This window comes from Gouania willdenowi, chromosome 6 (assembly GCF_900634775.1).
Source record: "Gouania willdenowi chromosome 6, fGouWil2.1, whole genome shotgun sequence".
Lineage (NCBI taxonomy): Eukaryota > Metazoa > Chordata > Actinopteri > Blenniiformes > Gobiesocidae > Gouania > Gouania willdenowi.
The window spans coordinates 36,903,729-36,925,052 of NC_041049.1; the positions used below are offsets into that span (position 1 = coordinate 36,903,729).

Here is a 21,324-nt window from a genome sequence, read left to right on the forward strand (position 1 = left end):
TGACAACCATCAGTCTATTTTGCTTTGTGTTCATCCTTTAGATAATAGGAGCAAATTTGAGTGTTAAATGGAATGTCTTCCGTGTATGAATTAATCAACACATTTTGAAATTACATTTTTCTTGTCTTGCTGTTGAATATGCCATGTAAACTAGTTCTTAGCTTCATGAAATTAAGATGTTGAATGTTTTGTGTGTGTGATATTATAAAATTAAAACAACCAAATGCAACAAGAACTATTTATTACCTAAGACCAAATAATACAAAAGTAATACACACAAATGTATTTCTCATTTACTCATGGAGACACGCACACCTCAAACTTTCATTCTTTTTTCAAGCCCACTCCTCCTTAGTGTGGCAAATATTCACCTCAAGACTTGCTGGACTCTACTTGTGATATAGTACATTGTAACACATAGAACATACAGTAAATGTGGGAGTAGAGGGAAGGAGGTAAGAGGATGGCTTCAGGAAGATTTGATAGAGCAACGGTTAATGCAATGAGTTCTCACTACACAAAATCTGCACAGCTGTCACTTCCGTTCACTCCTGTTGTTTGCAGAGGATGTTTGTGCATCGTTGTGCAGTATTATCAGAAATTATCAGCTGTGCATTTCCTAGCAAACAAGCAAAGGGACAGTAGAGTTTACAATGATGTGTATCTGCTGTTGAAACTGTTGACAATCACAGCAGAGGTGTCCACCTTGTAAACACATCTATTGTTCTTTATTCATGCCTGAGCAGCAGGACTCCACTTTCTTTAGAATAATGTTCCATTTCAAACTAACCACATGTACAGTTTTCACTGATGTATAACCCAGCACAAGTCTGATGTATTAATTTCCCCAAAAAGTGTGATTGAAAGAAAAAGTCGAGCTAAAACCACGAAAAAACACAAACTGGTGCTGCAAAAACACACGCGCTCACACACGTCATTTAAAATACATACAGGAAAAAAGTTAAACTACAGTCAGTCTATTAAATACCACATCATCACAATCAGACAAGATGACTTACATTTTCAAATGAACTTCACATCGGGTTCAGGTTTAACACTGCTTCAGTGACACAACCTCTTTCAGTTTCTATAGAGAAAAAACCTGCTTGAATTAAATATTCTATTCATTTATATACACATCATGTTACACAGACTCATGGAAGAACATCAACAGCCACAAAATGACACACTAAGGCCTGAAATCCATACAATTAGAAACACTTTGGAGCATTTACATGTAGTAATACGTGGGAAGGTTAACCAGGAAAACATCCATCACTGCATATGAGTCCTATCAACACTTAAAAGTTTAGTGTTTACCCAAGCCTGTTCAGGGTTTTCTTTCACCTTTTGACCTGTACAACATTGGTTAGGCATATTGATCCAATAAAATACATTTTCAATCACAGAGTGTGCTTTCATTTTACATGTAATGGAAACAAAATTTGCTGCGTTTATGTCATAACCAAGGGTCCTGATTGAGCCAAAAGTGCTGAGTCAAACTGCTCTCTCACTGGAAACAGCAATAGATATCTAATATCTGATGGTTGATCAGCAAAAGGTTTATAATAACTGTCTGACTTCAGTATATCTATGTTCTATGGAAGCCTGTTTCTGTTACTGAAAAGTATACCAAGAGCAAGTAATAGTTATTGGATAAAAGTCACAATATTGAGTCGTGCATTTCACAATAAGAGTCAGGTACTGCCCCCTTCAGCAAAGCCACTGCATCTTTTTGCTTAAAAACTTTTTAAGGGTGTGAATTTGCAAGCAAACTAAGGATTTGATTATTGTACGCATAATGTTTTTTTAACTAAAGCCTTGATTCATCTAAGCATCAAATAGCTCATATAATACGACTTTTTATCTAACGGGTTTTGGAGGTATATTGAAGAACATGTTTTTTTTTTTTATTGCAATTATAACTTTTGTATGCATTAATTACAAGTTTTTAAACTTGAAGTTATGACTTTTGTATCCAATAATTGTGACTTGCTGTTAGGATTTTTTTTTTTCTGGTTCCAATGACGTTCTCTCTAAATACATGACTAGTTCCATGATGATGAAGGGCACCTATTTTTCTTCTCAAGCAATCTCATTTTAGTTATCTGTCCTACATTGGGTCATCATAGTTGTAGGTGGGGGCTGCTGAGTACTGATTCTGCTGCATAGCGCCCTGAGCCGCGCCCATAGCAGCCTGCTGAGCTGCCTGCTGGACGTGTGGATTCTTCCAGGCCCCCGTGGCCCACTCCTCCTGGGCTTTTCCCAGACTGCCACCACTGCCACGGTAGAAGTTGTGAACCTGTGAGGGACAGAACAGCCAGGATTGAGTTATCCCTCACTTACAAACAACTTTGACATCTTGCAGCAGAATTCAAAGCTCATATGAACTACATCACCACTTGAAGCAACAGCATTAAACCTTTTTCTAAAGTGTTTACACACTAACACTATTGGAATTCTGCCTGTAAACGATTTCTAATAATCAATTATACTCTGATCAAAAGGTGGGCAATTCAATGCCCGACTTATATCCGCAAATGTCTTTGAGCATGGCAGCTCCCTCTCCGTTGGTGTGTGAATGTTACTATCACTATAAAGGACACTACTAATGTATTATGCTGTGTAAAAGCCATTATACAGGAGTGAAGATTTACCATTAATGTAAAACACCATCAATATCATTTGTCTTTATTTAAACAAAATAATGTTATTGTATGTTGAAAAAAGTCCTATGCAATCAAGAAGGCCTGGGTTTGACTCTAATGCCAGATGCCTTCCTGGGACCTTTCTGTGTGGAGTTTGCATGTTCTCCCTGTGCTTGTGTGGCTTCTTCCGTCAATCATAAAACATGCATTTGAGGTCAAACTAGTTTTTGGTGAGTTGAGAGCATTTGCAAAAAATGTTTTTCTAATAATAGGTCATTTGGGCCTCCTCGGTCCGAGATGCAGCACATCCAGGACTGTCAGTTTGCATACCAGGCATGTGTTGGTGTGGAGGATGCTATCCTCTACCTGCTACACCGAGCCCACTTGCACCTGGATGACGGAGGAGGCGCAGTGAGGGTTCTAATTTTTGGATTTCTCGAGCGCCTTTAACACCATCCAGCCCATGTGGCTTCAGTGTTTCAGAATAAACTGAACAGGATGCGAGTAGACCACTGCATGGTCACCTGGATCTCCAGCTACTTCACCAAAAGTCCACAGTGTGTCAGGCTGAAGGACACCACGTCTGATACTGTGATGAGCAGCATCGGAGTGCCCCAAGGAACGGTGCTGGCCCCTCATCTCTTCACCCTGTATACATCTGACTTCTGTTACATCTTTGAGCTGTGCCACATCCAGAAGTTGGCTGATGACACAGCCATTGTTGGGTACATCAGGGATGACAGAGAGGAGGAGTACAGGAGCCAGGTGAGGGACTTTGCTGTTTGGAGCCGCACCAACCATCTACAGCTCAACACCTCGAAAACAAAGGAGCTGGTCATTGACTTTAGGAGGTCCAGACCAAGACTGCGACCAGTTCTGATTGAGGAAGCTGAGGTGGAGGTTGTGGACTCGTACAAGTACCTCGGGCAGTGGCTGGACAACAAACTGGACTGCGCAACCCACACCAATCACCTGTACAGGAAGGTACAGAGCAGGCTGTACTTCCTGAGGAGGCTGCGGTCATTCAACATCTGCAGGAAACTCCTGTGGATGTTCTACCAGTGCGTGGTAGCCAGCGTCTTTGTCTACAAAGTGGTGTGCTGGGGGGGAAGCACCTCAAAGAAGAACGCGTCCAGGTTGGACAAACTAATCAGGCGGGCAGGCTCTGTGGTTGGCATGAAGCTTGATTCTCTGGTGATGGTGGCAGAGAGGAGAACACTGGACAAAGTGCTGGACATTGTGGACGATGCCAGCCAACCTCTGCACACCGTCATCAACCAGAGGAGCCTGTGCATCCACAGACTGCTCCTTCCAAAGTGCAGGACTAACAGACTGAAGCACTCCTTTGTCCCTCAGGCCATCAAACTGTACAACTCCTGGGTCAGGGGGAGGAGGGATAACAGATAGACAAAGGAGGAGCAGTAGTTGTACTCTGTAGCACCAACCTTGTTTATTTATTTTTGTGTACATTCTGATTTCTTCTAGTATATTCTCTATATTCAGTATCTATATATTATTTCAACTCTGTGTGCTGCTTTTATTTTCTGTAGTGCTGCTGGAAATATAATTTCCCTGACAAAGCATTACCAAGGGATTAATAAAGTGTATCTAATCGAATTTTTTTTCATTTAAAATAATTGTATTTCTTTAACATATTTAAATTGACCTTTAATATACAAGGTATTAATGGAAAATGTTCGGAAATGTTTTCTAAACAGCAGTTTTAATTCTTTTTGACAGAAATTGATTTACATTTTCAGAGATCTTACACTTTTCATTAATGTTGGCCGGCCATCACAATCAAGTGTGACAAAGTTCAAAAGACAAAAGATGGCATTTCTCTCATTAAACAGCAGTTTTTATTCCACCGGTTTATCAATATGATATCTCAAAATATTGGTTTACCAAAATATATATTTTTTGTGATAGAAATGAAATATTTTTGTTTTATTTTAGCACGTTAATTTTAGAATTCATGAGAACAGCAATGCTTCCTTTTTTGCCTATTAAAAAAAAAAATTCCTTATGATATTCTAGTTTTTCTGAGATTTTGGTTGAGATTTATTTTTTTGTGTAAAAAATTAAATGGCATTTTATTTTAGTATGTTTTTATTTTGAATGAAAATTAAATTTTGTTTTAGATATAACATTATGACTTGTGGCTTGACCAAATATAATAAATTAATCTTTGACTCATGAAAGAATTTCCGTTTGGACCTTGATGGTTTGTATTTGAGTAACACTGCATTAGGACAATAAACTAACAATGTGCAAGCGGCTGATTTTCGACTGGGATCCACATCTCAATTCTTCCACTGTCAGAACAAGTGTTCTGGAAAGTACCTTGTCTACACTGAACCACAGTCAATAATCATTTTGTTGACTTCATACTCAATTGTGGCTGCTAAGTTGAGGACACATATACAGTATGTGTGGGAATGGAGCTCACCTTTGTCAAGGCGATGAAGGAGAGGACAGCCACAGCTGTGAACATGATGGTGGGAATCAGCATGACCACAGCTGAGCCAATATTGGTGCTGAAGAAGGTGATGGTGGCCAACCAGCCACTAAGGAAGTCAGCACAAGCATAAAAATAGAAGAAAAAGAGAAAAGTTTAGATTTTGTCAGGATTATCAAGGTTTCAAAGATTTTACTCACGGAAAATTAAACCTTTGGTTAGTGAAAGCCAATCAGTCAGATGACCACACATTAAAGGGACATTTTATAGTATTCTGACCAGTTTTGTGCCACTTAGGGGAGTGGTGGCCTAGTGGTTAAGGACGCTGGGCTTGTAATCGGAGGGTTGCCGGTTCAAGCCTCACCTGGGCCGTCACTGTGGGATGTTGAGCAAGTCCCTTAACCCCGAACTGCTCCCCAGGCGCCGCAAAATGGCTGCCCACTGCTCCTCAGGGATGGGTTAAATGCAGAGGACGAATTCCATTAATGTACAAACATTACATGGCCAATTAAAGGCGAAAGCCCCGATTTAATCTTAATCTTAATCTTAGAGATGCAATTTGCACTCACTTGAAAGTCCATATAACAGTAAGGCTGATGCTGCATTCCATACACCTTGGAAACCGGTATTAGAGTTTAAAATTCCGATCTCTGTCTTCAAAGCGGTTCCAGATGCAGCATGTTGAAATATTCCCTAAACTAGGATGACTGAGATACTATTTACAATAAGCACATTCATGTTTTTGTGGTTTGTGGCCCTCCAATGCACTTTTTCAAGAAGAACATTCCACCCAGCCACTATTTTAGCCTGACGACATCCAATACAGTGTCCCTTTAATAACCTCAGGGAGATCAATCAATCAATCAATCAATCAATCTTTATTTGTATAGCGCCAAATCATAACCAATGGTATCTCAAGGCACTTTACAGTAGAGCAGTCTTAAGGACGGACTCTTCATTTTATGGATACACACATATGCATATATACGTATATACACATACATATGTATCCCACACCCAACATGAATTCATCATGGCGGCAAGGAAAACCTTCTGTTAAGCAGCAGGAACCTTGTGTGGATCCCATTCCTATGATGAACAGCCATCCACGTTATGCTGTGTTGGGTGTGTGCAGAGGAGAGGGTGGAGACAGAGCTGCTGAGACTCTGTAACTCCACACTGAGGATCCCACGGACCTGCAAGACAAAAGCCAGAAGGAGTACAGGAGCAAACACACAAGGGAAGAAGCAGACATAGAGGGAGTGTTTGAGAGAGGAATGGGACCCTCTCAGGTCCCTCTCTAACCTAAATGACCTCTCTCTTAACGCCCTCTCCAACCGAGCATGCCAGACCCCCCCCCCCGGCAGTCTATGCCTATTGCATCTTAATTATGAGCTATGAGCTGGTTCCTAACTAAAAGCTTTACCAAAGAGGAATGTTTTGAGCCTAACCTTAAAGGTAGAGAGGGTGTCTGCCCCCCGAACCGTGGTTGGTAGATGGTTCCAGAGAAGTGGGGCCTGATAACTGAAAGCTCTTCCTCCTATACTACTTTTAGAGACAAATGGAACAACGAGTAATCCAGCATTTTGAGAGCGTAGTGTTCTGGGGGGATTGTATGGCACTACAAGCTCCTTGAGATAGGCTGGTGCCTGTCCATTTAGGGCTTTATAAGTGAGAAGAAGAATCTTGAATTCTATTCTATATTTTATGGGAAGCCAATGCAGAGAGGCTAATACAGGAGTAATGTGATCTCTTCTCCTAGTTTTAGTCAGTACACGTGCTGCAGCATTTTGAACCAGCTGAAGTGTCTTAAGCGACTTGCTCGGGCAGCTTGCTAAAAGAGAATTACAATAATTCAGTCTAGAGGTAACAAAAGCATGGACTAGTTTTTCGGCGCCGCCCTGAGACAGGATAGATCTGATTTTAGCAATGTTACGGAGATGAAAGAAGGCAGTTCTTGAAGTTTGTTTTATGTGAGAGTTGAAGGATAAATCCTGATCAAATAGAACCCCAAGGTTTCTAACAGTTGTGCTTCGTGCCAGAGTAATGCCATCTAGGGCAGTTAGGCTAGCATAGGTTTCTCTAAGGTGTCGTGGGCCCAGTACAATGACCTCAGTCTTGTCTGAGTTGAGAAGAAGAAAATTTTGGTCCATCCAGGCCCTAATGTCCTTTAGACAGGCCTCAAGTTTAGATAGCTGATTTGGATTGGACCTAGCACAGAGCCCTGAGGAACCCCGTAGCTTACTTTAGTGTACACAGAAGACCTATTATTCACGTGTACAAACTGGTACCTATCAGATAGGTAGGACTTAAACCAGTTTAGGGCAGTCCCTGTGATTCCAAGTAATTTCTCTAATCTCTCTAGTAGAATATAGTGATCTATAGTGTCAAAAGCTGCACTAAGATCTAATAAAACCAGCACTGAGAGTCGTCCTTCATCTGAGGCCCAGAGTAGATCATTAGTTACTTTAACTAAAGCAGTCTCTGTGCTGTGTTGAGCTCTAAAACCTGACTGGAAGTCCTCGAACAGGCTGTTGTTTTGAAGAAATTCACAGAGCTGAGCCGCCACAACTTTCTCAAGAATCTTTGAAATAAAAGGAAGATTAGATATAGGCCTGTAGTTTGCTAAAGTGCTGGAATCAAGAGTAGGTTTTTTGAGAAGGGGTTTGATTACAGCTACTTTAAAGGACTGTGGCACGTAGCCTATTGATAGGGATATATTTATTGTCTCCAACAAAGATGGGCAGACCAGGGGAATAACTTCTTTAAACAGCTTAGTTGGGATCGGATCTGAAAGGCAGGTCGATGGTTTGGAGGATGAAATAATAGAGTTAAGTTCCTGAAGTCCTATATGTGTGAAACAGTTTAGGTTTGGCCTATTTACATTTAATGGTACAGCAGGCCCAGGTGAAGGCAGGGAGTGGCTAATTTTATCTCTAATCTTATGAATTTTATCGTTAAAAAATGTCATAAAGTCCTCACAGCTGAAGGCTAGAGGAATCATGGGCTCAATAGAGCTCTGACTTTGTGTTAGCCTGGCTACAGTGCTGAAAAGGTACCTCGGATTATTTTTATTTTCTTCAATTAGTGAGGAGTAGTATGTAGATCGACTATGTCGTAAGGCTGTCATGTATTTACTATGGCTTTCTTGCCAGAGTATTCGTGACTCCTCTGTTTTATTGGAGCGCCACATTCTCTCTAATTTACGGGTTGTTTGTTTGAGTGTGTGAGTTTCAGAGCTAAACCACGGAGCTTTCCTCTGACGTTTAATAGTTTTTTCCCTCAATGGGGCAATTGAGTCCAAGGTGGATTTTAGTAGACTAGCAGAGCTATCGACAAGCAGATCCAGTTGAGAGGGGTTATAATTAATATCATAGTTATTTATTGGATGGTGCACTGAGTTTAAGGCAGCAGGGATGGCCTCTTTAAATTTAGCCACAGCACTATTGGACAGATTTCTACTCATAACTATTTTATTGCACAGTGCGAGATCCTCTAATATAATGTTAAAAGATATTAAAAAGTGATCTGATAGCAGAGGATTTTCAGGGTAGACTTTTAGTTCATTAATATCAAGGCCATATGTTAGAACAAGATCAAGAGTATGATTTAAATGATGAGTAGCTTCATTAATAGTTTGAAAAAAGCCAACTGAGTCTATTAGGGACATAAAGGCTGAGCTCAGGCTATCACTGTCTTTGTCCACATGGATATTAAAATCTCCTACTATCAGTATTTTATCAGAACTGAGGACTAAGTTTGATATAAACTCAGAGAATTCTGATAGAAATTCAGAATAAGGGCCTGGGGGATCCTTATCCGTATGACTATTATTTTATTTCTTTATTTATTAAGTTACTAAATGTTAAAAGGATAGACTAGTCTTTGTTTCATAGTGTGTTATGTATTTAGTGTTCTTGTTGCACACCATGCATTGTGCTGCTTTCATCGACAGGTTAGACAATGACACAAATTTCTATTTCTTAGACACTGTTATTTGAAAACTGTTTTGTTTCTTTATTCAGTATTTAAACTTCTGATTTGAATTGTCACACTGAATTGTAATAAATAGGAGTTTCCAAATATAGGGAAGCTGTGATATTTTTATAGTATTTTGTAGGTATTACAGTCATTATCACTGTGACGTAGTAGCATTGCAAGTGTTAAAACCTGTGTCTAATGAAAAGTTCAGTCTGGTTTTTGACAAAACACTGGTCACTCTGACCTCACAAATGTTTATCTTTGTAGAAATTATCGAGAAATTATTTTATTCATAAAAGGAAAACCATTAGTTTGTCTTTCAGCTGACTGAGCTGATCTGAGCATATCTTTTAGAGAAATTCTTCACTGTAAACATTATAACAAAGACTGCTTCCTCAAAAAAAAAAAAATGTTTTTAAACTGAGGATGTAGGGGCTTTTTATACGTTGGACAAATGCCCTATTCACATGCAATTGTGTTCCAGAAGTTGGATTTAAATTGCATTAAATATGTAAAATAACACCTGCAAACAATCAAGCAAGAGAAAGCTCTTACCACACTCCCCAACCAGGGATGCCCACAGTCTGGATGATACTGATCACCACCTGGGCCATGAAGACGAAGAAGAAAGCCATGAAGTTGAAGGAGCTGTCAGTTCTGCATGAAAGCAATAATTGCCATCAGCAATGATGACTCAGCAGAACAGCGCTAAGCGTTGCTGTGTGGTGATTAGGCATTGCAATCTTACTTGAAGGCCTTGTAGATGGGCCTGAACCAGCAAACATAAGAACAAGGTGTGAAGAGGATGAGCCATAGGATGGCCATCCCAAAGTTGGTGGCTCCGCCTCCTCCGCACATCCATGCCAGACAGCCAATGAGATTAACGGCTAGTGTTGAGGCATTCACTGCCACAGAGAGGAAGCACAGATGAGCCAAACATGAGAGACAGAGTAATCACTACCACTCTTATCGCCGACACATTAGGTAACTATTTCAATTCAGGGATAAATCTACAAATTTAGAATTAAATTCAAACTATTAGGAAAGTTGCACATCAAATTTAATAAGTGATGAGTCTCCAGACATCTTACCATCTCTGCCAACAGTGGTAAATATTTAAGTTCAATATTTCCATGCAGTAAAGGCCATTATAGCAAGATTTTTTTGTACACGAGTACGTTTCCAGAATTCTGCATAAACTTGCGTGTGCTACATTTATTCCCAGCTGACTGACTATTTTTTACAAAAAGCTAGGTTGACAACTCAGTGACACACTGACATATATATGTATATAGACTTATAATATTAGAGGTTTTGAGTGTAAACCTTATTGGGGTTCTTTTTCGGTTGGGTTTTTACATTACTATGGTTGTCTTGGTTGTGCTTTTGATTTTGTTCTTAAGTTATTAGCCCATTAATTATTCCATTCATGAGTTGGCATTATGGGGTTTATTATTGTTCTGCATCTGTCTGTGGCTCAGGGCTCCTTTATGTGTCTTTACACTACCTATCTTATGTTTGTGTTGGTTGGGTAAATGAGTGTCTCCCTCCTGTTTCTACTCAGATGTACCCAATCTGCTGATCACTTTCCCTGCACTATTTAAGTTGTGTATGTTCACAGAACGCTTCCCTCACTCAACTTTTCTGCATCATTACTTTGCATTAATCTAACAGAACAGTAACACAATGTTGTTGTGGCTGAAGTGCAGGGGCTGTTTGCCCGTGACACACCGTGACGTAACACACTGCACCGTTTGTAAACAGATGTCATGCATACATGGTGCAAGCAACCAAGCAAATAAGCCAAACATTAATTTGTGATCTGGTAATCAGTTTAAATAGAAATATTTTGTTTGGCTTTTTCACACTATCAAAGTTTCAGTCCTCTATTCCCAGAACAAATGGTCATTGCATAAACAGTAAACTATTTGCCTCTGAGTGCTGCACTTAATACATCATCTAATAACTTTGAGATATGGAGAAGTGTTCTAAATCAGCTGCCAACAAAAATCATACATTTCATGCTTGTAGGTGTAGATTGGTGCAGAACTACATGTGAAAATACATGTATTATGTTCTAAGTAAGTTATTATGATTTTCAAATTTTAAGAAAAATTCATATTTAAATTTATGTTTGTATACAGTCTCATCATATATACTGTATGTTTAGATATTCAAATCACCATGCCAACATAGCACCAATCCTTCCAAGTTTCTATAAAAGTAAAGGAGAAAGGTCTCTAAACTGGTCTGCCACAGTGGTATGAGATGTTTTAAGGTAACTCACTGTTTTGGAAAAAACAAGGTGACACAACTAAAAGAAAGTGTGGAAAGTTTACCAATGGAAAGCATGGCACTAAAATGCCGACCTGCCACAATAGCCATTCACAGACAATAAATATGAGACAATTTACTTCAATGCAACAGCTAGTACACTCACAGATCCAGAGGTAGTAGAGCCTCTTGCACATGGTGCGCCGTTGATCTGGAATCTCATTGAAGTCTTGGTAGAAACATGGCTTGAGGGGAATGAATCGGGGCAGGGGAGGGAAGTTGTTTTCTGAAATATAAAGACATAATTCAATAACTCGCTCCATCTTTCTTAAGAGATTTGTAAAGTTTGATCTAGAGTTGAAGTGCAACAATGTTCAGCTGTACAGTAGGAAACAATTATTGTTCACTCAGTGCTACAATTCCACATAAACTGTAGAATCAGGTAAAGCCACAAATCTCACCTGCCATGATTACTGCTCAGCAATGTCCTCCAGTCACAATCAAGAACACAGGCTTCAATCACAGCTGCTTTTAAAGTTAACCTACAAAGAAAGCAACTTTATTACTTAGTTTATGTGTCCGTCACTCACCCCCTGAGGCTAGCATAGTATTTTGAATGTAAATCTGCCAGCACATTCCCAGAAGAGCTAGTGCAATACCTTTAATAGCTTGTCATTTCCATAGAAAACCATTTGCAGCTCAAATAATAAAAAAAGACATTTTAAAAATTATAACTAATGACTACAGCCAAGTTGGGATGTACCGGTATCACGGTAAACCACGGTAAAATTTCCAACGGTGAAGGTTACTGTTTATGTTTTAATTACCATGATAACCACCACGGTCGATGACCGCGGTGTGGAAAACTCGTGAGATAGTTTATCAGTCTCCCTACGCATGTGCAGTGCGCAACATGCGCTTCTTATGTTGTGAAGAAAACATGGCAGAGGGAGAACGTGACACTAGCAGCCCTCAAGGCATTTTTCCACTTTCAAAGAGGATAGAATGAACCACACAGAAAGCTCTCTCTGTCTCTCAGAGAGACAACATGTCAACAAACGTTGGTTTATTTGTTATTATTCTTAATATTTTATTTTATCAGTTTTTATTTAAATTTTCATTGATAATAATTAAATAATTACAAGATCAGACACTATATGACACCATAAGGAAAATCTATATACAATATAAAAAGTCCAGTGTGTTTCCAGGAAGAAAACATGGACACAATGAACATCCTAGTAAAAGGTCAGAGTTACTGTAACTATCTATAGGTTTACAAGCAAAATAAGAGATAAGTTTCTCCTAAATTCAACTAAACATTTGTCTTTACACTCTGCAACCCATTAAATATTTAGATTTAGATTTAACATTTAGGGCCTGTACTACAAAGTGAGATATGTGAAGCCTGGATTTATCTCCATTAGTGGGATTCACCTAACCAAACATTCTCCGTCAGACAGAAGCTGGACTACGAAGCACAAAATAAACTTACTAATTTAACCCAGGTGATTTCAGACAGGCTGCATGCACGCTCCTGTGACAGGGGTGGAGAATACAGTGTCAGACCAATCACAAACACAGACACTGTGTAGAACAATTGATGAACAATTCTTTAAAGATATGAAGAAATAAAATCCATAATTCAGAGCAAAAACAACAGAGTTGCTGCAGAAAAAGCAGGAACTAAGGAACAGAGGCAGGAAGCTGCTGATACTGTTAATGTGTAAAAGTGTGAGATTATCCAAAATGAATCCATGAGATGATAAACGGACAGCGCTCTGATCAGTTTCACTTCATTACAGCACACACGTGTTTTATTCACTTAGTCCTCAATTTATCACACACACACTGGGATGAGAGCACATTGTTTGTTCCTGCTGTCAGTGTCACTGTAGGATGTAGTGTATGTAGGAGTGAATGAATGAATGATCAGGGTGCAGCTCATTCCAGTTTAGAGTGCTGGTCCATGATACGGATGGATCATTCCTTCAGCTGGACTGTAGATCAGTAAATCTTTTCCAAAAGGAAATCAACGGTAAACAAAAAGATTGCATTTATCCATTATTAAATCTTTCAGCTGTCAGATCTGCACCAACCAGGATCTTCTAACAATGGACAGCTCATTTTACAAGAGAACTGATTGGTCAGGAGGCGGGACTTTAGTACACAATCAGATCTTTTCCAGTACTAAAACTGGTCCCGACCAGATTAGGTGTTCACCTTAAGTTACCATGGTGATTTAGCCTGGAAGGAAGCATCATAGTATAGGACACACTGAATAAATCCCGTAAATTAGTGCAATAAGAGGGAATCCAGATTCGTAGTACAGGCCCTTAGGTTGAGATTTAACATTTTGATTTAACAATTTTATTCAACATTTTGATTTAACATTTGTTTGCACATTTTTAACAATAATATAAAACATGCTGTTTTATATGAATTTGTCTCAAATGAATGAAAAATTAGCTAAATGTTCAGAATATGTCAGCTATGAAAGTGTCTCAGTTTTTACATTCTGCACCCTGTGTCTATCCAGCTGGAATTTCACTGCCTTACGCCCTGATACTGCTGGGATTGGCTCCAGCATCTCCTGTGACCCTGTACAGGAAAAAGCAGGAGAAATCAGCCTATCACACTCCACCCAGCATTGACAGCAGGGATGTAGAGGTGGTCAACAGCACCAATAAGCTGATGGTGCAGTTAACAGATCATCTGGGCTGGTCATTACACACTTCATCTGTGGTCTCGTAAACCCAGCAGCATCTGAACCTGATGTGTGGGATGTCCACTACATTCTACTGGGGAACCATCAAGCTGTATGTTCCTCTGCTTCAGCAGCTTCAGACAGGAGGTATGCAGTGAGTGGTGAGGATGGCAGATGTCGAAAAAAAAATGACCAAAAAATGGATCTTCATGTATCTTTTGCAAACCTTTTTAATGATCTATCACCCTCTGTAATAGATCCTGTGCCTGCTTTATATTCTCTCTCCCTCTATGTTTTTATTCTGACACAATCACTTCTGCATGTCGGCTGAAAAAGGAGTCAGACCACGAGACCTCGTGTCACGTGACTTTGTTTTTCGTTTCAGAGTTCAGAATGGAAAAAGGAAACAGCTGATTTTCTATTTTCAATTCTAAAAGGGGAAAGGAGAATGTAAAAGGGAAACTGCTGTTTTTCAATGTTCAATTGTAAAAAGGAATAGGAGAAAAGGACACACGACAATCGAAAAACGGGCCAATATTAGTTTGTTTTATGGTGTTTTAATTAAAACGGGAAAGCGGGTTTCTTGTTTTTTGTTTGAAAAGGAGAGGAAGAAAAACTTTTCTTTTATTTTGGTTCACAGATGAATTAGGGATTATCCAATGATACCCAAACCTTATGTCTCTGCCTGTCGCAGATGTTTTTTTCTTTTTTTTTTTAACCGTCAGCGACTTCACCGAGTGTCTGACACTTTCTTGCTGTATTTCATTAAAAAATTAAAGGAAGTAGTGGTATAAACTTATTCAAGTTTACTTCATGTGGAATTACACCTGCACTTTTTTTTAATCTGTTTTTTTTGTTGTTGTTTTTTTTACTGTGGCCATTATTGCTGTTGCAGTTTTGAGATTTTTTTTATTCATTTTTACTATGTTTATTTTGAACCGTTTTTATCATTTTTTTTTTTTTTTTTTTTACTGTATTTAACGTTTAATGCACAGTTTTTTATACTTAACTAATGTTCGCTTTGCAGTGTTTTGTTCAGGTTGTTATTGTTAAGACTTTAATATATAACAAATCTATTTAAATACACGTTTTGGTAAAATTATTTCAATTTATCACTGTTTTTTCAACATTTTGAAGACATTTTAAAAAATACAGCGGTATACCGAAAACCGTGATAATTTTGGTCACTATAACCGTGATGCGAAATTTTCATACCGTTAGATCCCTACAGCCAAGTTAATAATGATGATGCTTCCAAGTTTGAGTTTTGAATCCAGACCCCTGTCTCTGAGGGAGTTTATGTTGCACACAAAAAAGATAAAGCTACTCTATTAAGGTTGGCATTGGAAACTTAACTTTTCCCAGTTTGTATCTTTTTTTCTATTTGTGATGTTTTTCTCACCAGCAGACTTTGTCATAGTTCACAATCACACATTATGTCTTTAAACACTATACTACACGTGTTGTTAAAGTAAACAAACAAACCGCTTATCTAATACTGTCTAATATCAGAAGAATTTAAAAAAATATATATTCAAAGTACATGATAAATTGACAATCAGATTAAATAGGGAAAAATAAATGTACATTTAACAATGTAATTATTTTCTAACTATTTACCTTCAGAATGTCATATTTGCATCTTCTCCCATTGTGTGTAGATTTTCTGCAGGCATTGTCCTTTCAGTTCATGTGAATTGATAATAAACTGGGAATACGTCTATGTGACGGACTGGTTTAGGTTCACCTTGTATTGGTTGACAAACCAGGGTGTGTCCAGGGTAAAATGAAATAGACTTCAGAACATACCTGCCAAGTATCCCGTTTTGGCCGGGAAACTTTCGTATTTTACCCCTCTTTCCCACCATCATCCAGTATTAGTATTTTCCCGTAAATATCCCATTAATTAATGTAATAATAATTAAAAGATAAATAAATAAAAACATTCCTCTGCCTTACTAAACTGAACGCCGTCACTAGCCTCACGAGAACTGCCACCTGATATGGCCTGAGTGGCAGTTCTCGCGAGATTAGTGCCGACAGCGCAACAAACCCGGAAACAACTCAGAAGAGAGATGAATGAATGTAAGAAGATGTTCCGGAAAAGAAAACAAAGAACTGTAAATACCTTGGAAAATGAGACAGAGAGTTTACCTTCCTAAAGAGCAGCAGGATAGAACACAGTTACACGTTCTGTAAGATTAGTAACTGAGATTTTAGCGTCTACCACGGGGTGTAAATCAACCAATCACAAGCACCACAAATATACACTGCTTTCAAAAAAGTGTTAAAGAATTCAAAGTCAGCAACAAATGTGTCTAATAAGTCATTAGTGAATACCAGAGAACCACATGAGTGAGCCTGAGAAATTAAAAGAAAATATGTAATGAAAATAAAAAAGTAATGTCTAATTTAAAGACAAGCAATGTGAAATTAACAGTAAATATGCAACGTGTTGCCTTGTATGAACTGTAAGTATATTAAATAAACAAATGTGCTTCATATATCCATTTATGTTTTTATTTAGGCTGTTTTATAATGTCGAGATTCAAGATGTATCAAGTCCCTTAGAGGAGAAAAAGCCAAAAGTGGCACACATTGTGCAGCTGTTTGTTAATAAATGTGCTTGTGTAGCATTTTGCATCAGCAAATTTAACCCAGAAGTGTCTTTATGGTCAGCCTACATTTGAAATCACCATTTTGAGAAAATACATTGAGATATGAGTTTTGGTCCATATCGCCCAGCTCTAGTAGGGATGTTCACAGCATTTCAATGTCGACGAAGGTAGGCCTACCACATTCTAATCACATAATTGTATTCAGTAAGTGGTTGACAAGTGGCTATTTTAGATTTCCTGTACACCTATCTTAAAATATAAGGGATACTGGAGCTTGGTTGGGGTGGTGGGACGGCTCGTAGCGGGCTCCTGAAAATTTCCCTTATTTTAAAATCCAAAAACTTGACAAGTATGCTTCAGAACCAACCGGCTGTAATCTGAGGCAGTCTTGTACCATTGCTAATAATCCAGTGACAGTGTACATCATTTAAGTAGGACCTGAATGCTGTGCAAGACTGAGAGCTATCCTCCGTCCTGTTTTGGTTTTCAGCACATAGCCATATCAATACTGAGCAGAGATGGAAGGAGTGTGGCCGAGTGCTCAGCCTAATCAAGTGTTATCTGCTTCTACAATATGTACATTTGATACCTTCTTATCATCGCCTGTACGCTGTTTGAATGCTACTTATTATAGCGCGTTTCTAGGCCACGGTCATCCCAATACAGCTGTGGGTGGGTGCACGGTGGAATATAAAGGACATCTATTAGGTGATGTTGAACAACATCCTCTCACACAATGATACAGTTTGGGTTCAAATTCGTGGTAAACGATGCAGCGGGACGTCGTGATCCCAGGCGATGGACGCAGCGTCCTTCAGCCCGAGCGGCTGCACAGATGCAGCTTCATCCGGAGACAAGTGCACCGAATACACGGCCCGGCCTACTGATGGGTGACATTACACTGCTGACAGATTCCGCTCATTGACCGCTTCAGAAGTAGGGCGAGGCATCAAATCACACCGATTGTCTTACCTTCAGCTCAGTCCGAATGCGTCACTGCAATCTGTTTAAATGGCATCCTACGGCTCAGTAAGGATGAAGACAAACACTATGACGCTCAGCTACAAAGTGATGGGGTTGGAGGTGGGAGGTAGTCACGTGATGCAGGGTGCTTTCTTCTATACATACATACATACATACATACATACATACATACATACATACATACATACATACAGATATGCCATTATTAATTTAAATTAATGACTCACAATACCTAAATATATATGCCATTAATAAATGAATAAATAAATAAATCACGTAATACCTAAATATACACTATAAATGCTATTTGTTTATTTATTTATTTATGGAATATGTCTGTAGGTATTTATTTATTTATTTATTACTATGGCAGAGTTGGTACCTCCATACACCCGAATCCCGCTTTATCCAAATCATTGTTGTTGTGTCCTTGGGCAAGGCACTTTACCCACATTGCCCTGAGCTTGTGTGAATGGGTATGAATTGTGCATAAACTGGCAACCACGCTTCTGTCAGTATCCCCCGGGGCAGCTGTGGCTGCATTGTAGCTTACCGCCACCGGTATGACTGATGTGAGTAACTGGTGTGAAAGAATAATGGAGACTCTTTGAGTCTCATTGAAAAAAAGCACTATAATGTAAAAATGTAAGCCATTATTATTATTATTATTATTATTATTATTATTATTATTATTATTATTATTATTATTATTATACACCTAACCAAAATATTCTGGAATGACATATAAGAACAACCAATAATATCACAGTGATCCAGCAAAAATATTGTCTTTCTAAATGTTAATGGACTAAATAAGAAGGTAGAGCTCTTCATTATTTACTATTGTTTCTGTAGGGATTATTCTTTATTTTCTTCTTCTTCTTCTTCCATTCTATTTGGATTTTAGAGGCCCTTCTCAGGGGTGCAATTTCATGAAATTTGGCTGGACGGGATTGTTTGATGAAAAATATAATATGTAGTTTTTTGACGCAATTTCAGGACTCGTTAGCACCACCTAGAGTTTGTAACTTTTCACTGGTTTGAACAAGCTGGATGGCATTCAGTGGGTATATGCAGTGGACTGTGACAAGCAAGCATGTAATTTCGACCTATAAAATAAATTCAACAGGAGGTTTGCAATTTTGAATTTAGCAGGCCAAATGTAGCACTTTCTCTCAATTTTTGGCCAAACCACACAGTTTTTAAAAAGAAAATCTTCCTATAGTATTCATAATATGTATATAATATATCTGAATAATCATTTCAGAAATCCAAAACAATTCTGGAACAAAATAAAAAACATTTTCCATACATCAGACGATTGCAATACCACTCATTGGGAGCTGCGGGTACAATTTTTAATGACCCCACACTTATTGCATGCGATTTTAATCAGCACTTCTCCTCTGTCTGTTCTAACTCCTTTCCTAGCAATACAGGCTTACACTTATGTCCGAACCCTATTTCAGCTTCAGAAAGGTCCTTTGACTTTCAAACAATATCTCCTTTAGATGTCGAAAAGTCTATTCTTGATTTGAAAGACTGTAGTGGTTCTGGAATTGACAGAATTGAAAGCAAGTTCATCAAAATTGCATCTACTCATTTATTCACTAGCCAATCTGCTTCATCTATCACTGTGTACGTACTCATGAAATACCATCTATCTGGAAAACTTCCTGTATTACTCCGCTTCTTAAGGGTGGTGACAAACTGGATCTGAATAATTATAGACCAATCTCAATTATCTATTCCATTGCCAAAGTATTTGAAAAAATATCTATAATCAAATATCACATTACCTTGACAATAATAATATCCTTTCTCAACATCAATTTGGTTTCAGATCTAATTATTCCACAACTACTGCTCTTATAAAAAAAAAAAAAGCCTTCGATCTGGACAATCATTATCCTCTCTTGGATAAACTCCATAAAATTGGTCTGTCTCATCATGCTCTGCTGTGGTTTAACATGTATCTTCACAACAGAAAACAATGTGTGGTTTTCAGAGCGTGTAAATGTGATGCGCTCACTCAACAGAGAGGTGTGCCTCAGGGCTCAACTTTAGAACCACGTTTATTTTCTATTTTTATTAATAATCTTACACTAATTCTTTCTGATTGTTCTATGCAAATATATGCAGATTGTACATTTATATACACATCCTACAGATTTGGTTGTCTGCAAACAAATTGCTGCTGAATAAAACAAAAACGAACTCAATGCTTTTCAGTGTGAAAAAGAACCTTAAGTCAAAATCCAATGCTTTGGTTTTGTCTTTTACTGGTGAAGCTCTTCTGAAGATAAAGCATGTGAAATTCCTTGGTGTGTGGATTGACTCTGCTCTTACCTTTAAAAGACGCATTGATCATATCATTAAAAAAGTAAACTGGTGTTTCATACAACTCTAAACACTGCTTCACATTATTTGTTAAAAAGAAACTTGTTTCACAACTCATATTACCAATAATAGACTATGCTGACATTGTTAATCAAAATGTATCTAAAACTGATCTTCATGCCCATAATGTTTTATTTAATAGACTGCAGATTTATACTAGGTTGTCCTTTTTTATGCATCACTTTACAATGTTAAATACACTCAGCTGGCTCCCTCTTAATGCAAAAGGCCACACTACAAGGAAAGGGGCGGGGCCTATGCGAACGCCACGTGCCCGTCAGTGACCAGGAACTCTTGTCATGCCCCCGCGCTTTTCAAAAATGTATAGTTCATGGTACTCAAAAAGGGGGAAACGTTATTGTGCTGGAATATTATTCTGTCTTTCTTTCTTTCTTTCCCGGTGTCGGAACCCTATATGAACCATTATGTAGAGTCTCAAAAATTTAAACATAATTCAATCAATTAAAATATGTCTAACTTTATATCTCAATAGTACATTTCTGTCTAAACAAATTAATAATAATGCATTGATAGTATGAAATTCCCTGTGGGGTCTATTCTTCCATCTGGACCTAAGCGCTTTTTTGTACACCTGCAGATACGCACTTCTCTCCAACGTGTATTCTCCGGTCCAGGCTGCTGACACGCCCACAGGAGCCAAAAAGTGCATATGTGTGAATGAAGGCAGGCTGAAGGAAAGGATGTGCTGATGTCCTTTTTTTGTGCTGTCTAGAAATGTATCTTCATTGATAAACAATATAACAGGTTGATTTGATCATATTATTGCAGTGTGACTGAGGAACGGCCGTATTCTGTTTGAGTCACAGTAAAAATCTCTCTCCTTGATCATCATCGCTGTAAAGCGTGAGCTAGTTAGATGCGCTGGAGATATGACGAAATAACCCGGCCGCAGAGCGTTTCTGGTCCATCCTCATCTGCATATGACAGCTTGTTTCACTCTGTAGTGGATCAAACTGTGACTTTACATTGACCTAGTATGAAAATAGTTGAATCACTGTGACCAATGTGGACAGAAGTCTGCATCTGTCAGAGTTTTAATTAATCTAGCAGCAGCAGCAGCTGTGATCACCCAGCTGCTGCTGCGAGACACACGAGTCCGTGTGGCTTCAAATGCAAGTCCATATTTCTAGTCCAATATAATGTTTCACCTTATCGGGGCGCTGCACTTATTCCAGGGTTAGAGGCGCGTGAGAGGAAAAAAAAAAACTTACGCACACCGGAGAATGCGCGTAA

General features: G+C 38.6%; 1 protein-coding gene across 1 annotated transcript; it reads right to left on the reverse strand.

Moving 5' to 3' along the window:
• Positions 1-224: 224 nt before the first annotated feature.
• Positions 225-17,781, reverse strand: scamp5a (secretory carrier membrane protein 5a). Its single transcript, XM_028448711.1, has 7 exons — positions 17,659-17,781; positions 11,823-11,903; positions 11,528-11,647; positions 9,836-9,992; positions 9,643-9,744; positions 5,098-5,215; positions 225-2,302 (listed from the first exon to the last, which is right to left on the reverse strand). The coding sequence occupies exons 2-7, from the start codon at positions 11,827-11,829 to the stop codon at positions 2,114-2,116; spliced, it is 693 nt and encodes a 230-aa protein (XP_028304512.1). The 5' UTR covers positions 11,830-11,903; positions 17,659-17,781; the 3' UTR covers positions 225-2,113.
• Positions 17,782-21,324: the final 3,543 nt, after the last annotated feature.

Coding starts and splice junctions, on each gene's coding strand:
- scamp5a (XM_028448711.1), bottom strand. Junction 9,745..9,835: donor CCCATCTACAAGGCCTTCAA/GTAAGATTGCAA, acceptor GCTTTCATGCAG/AACTGACAGCTCCTTCAACT. Junction 5,216..9,642: donor ATCCCTGGTTGGGGAGTGTG/GTAAGAGCTTTC, acceptor TGACTTCCTTAG/TGGCTGGTTGGCCACCATCA.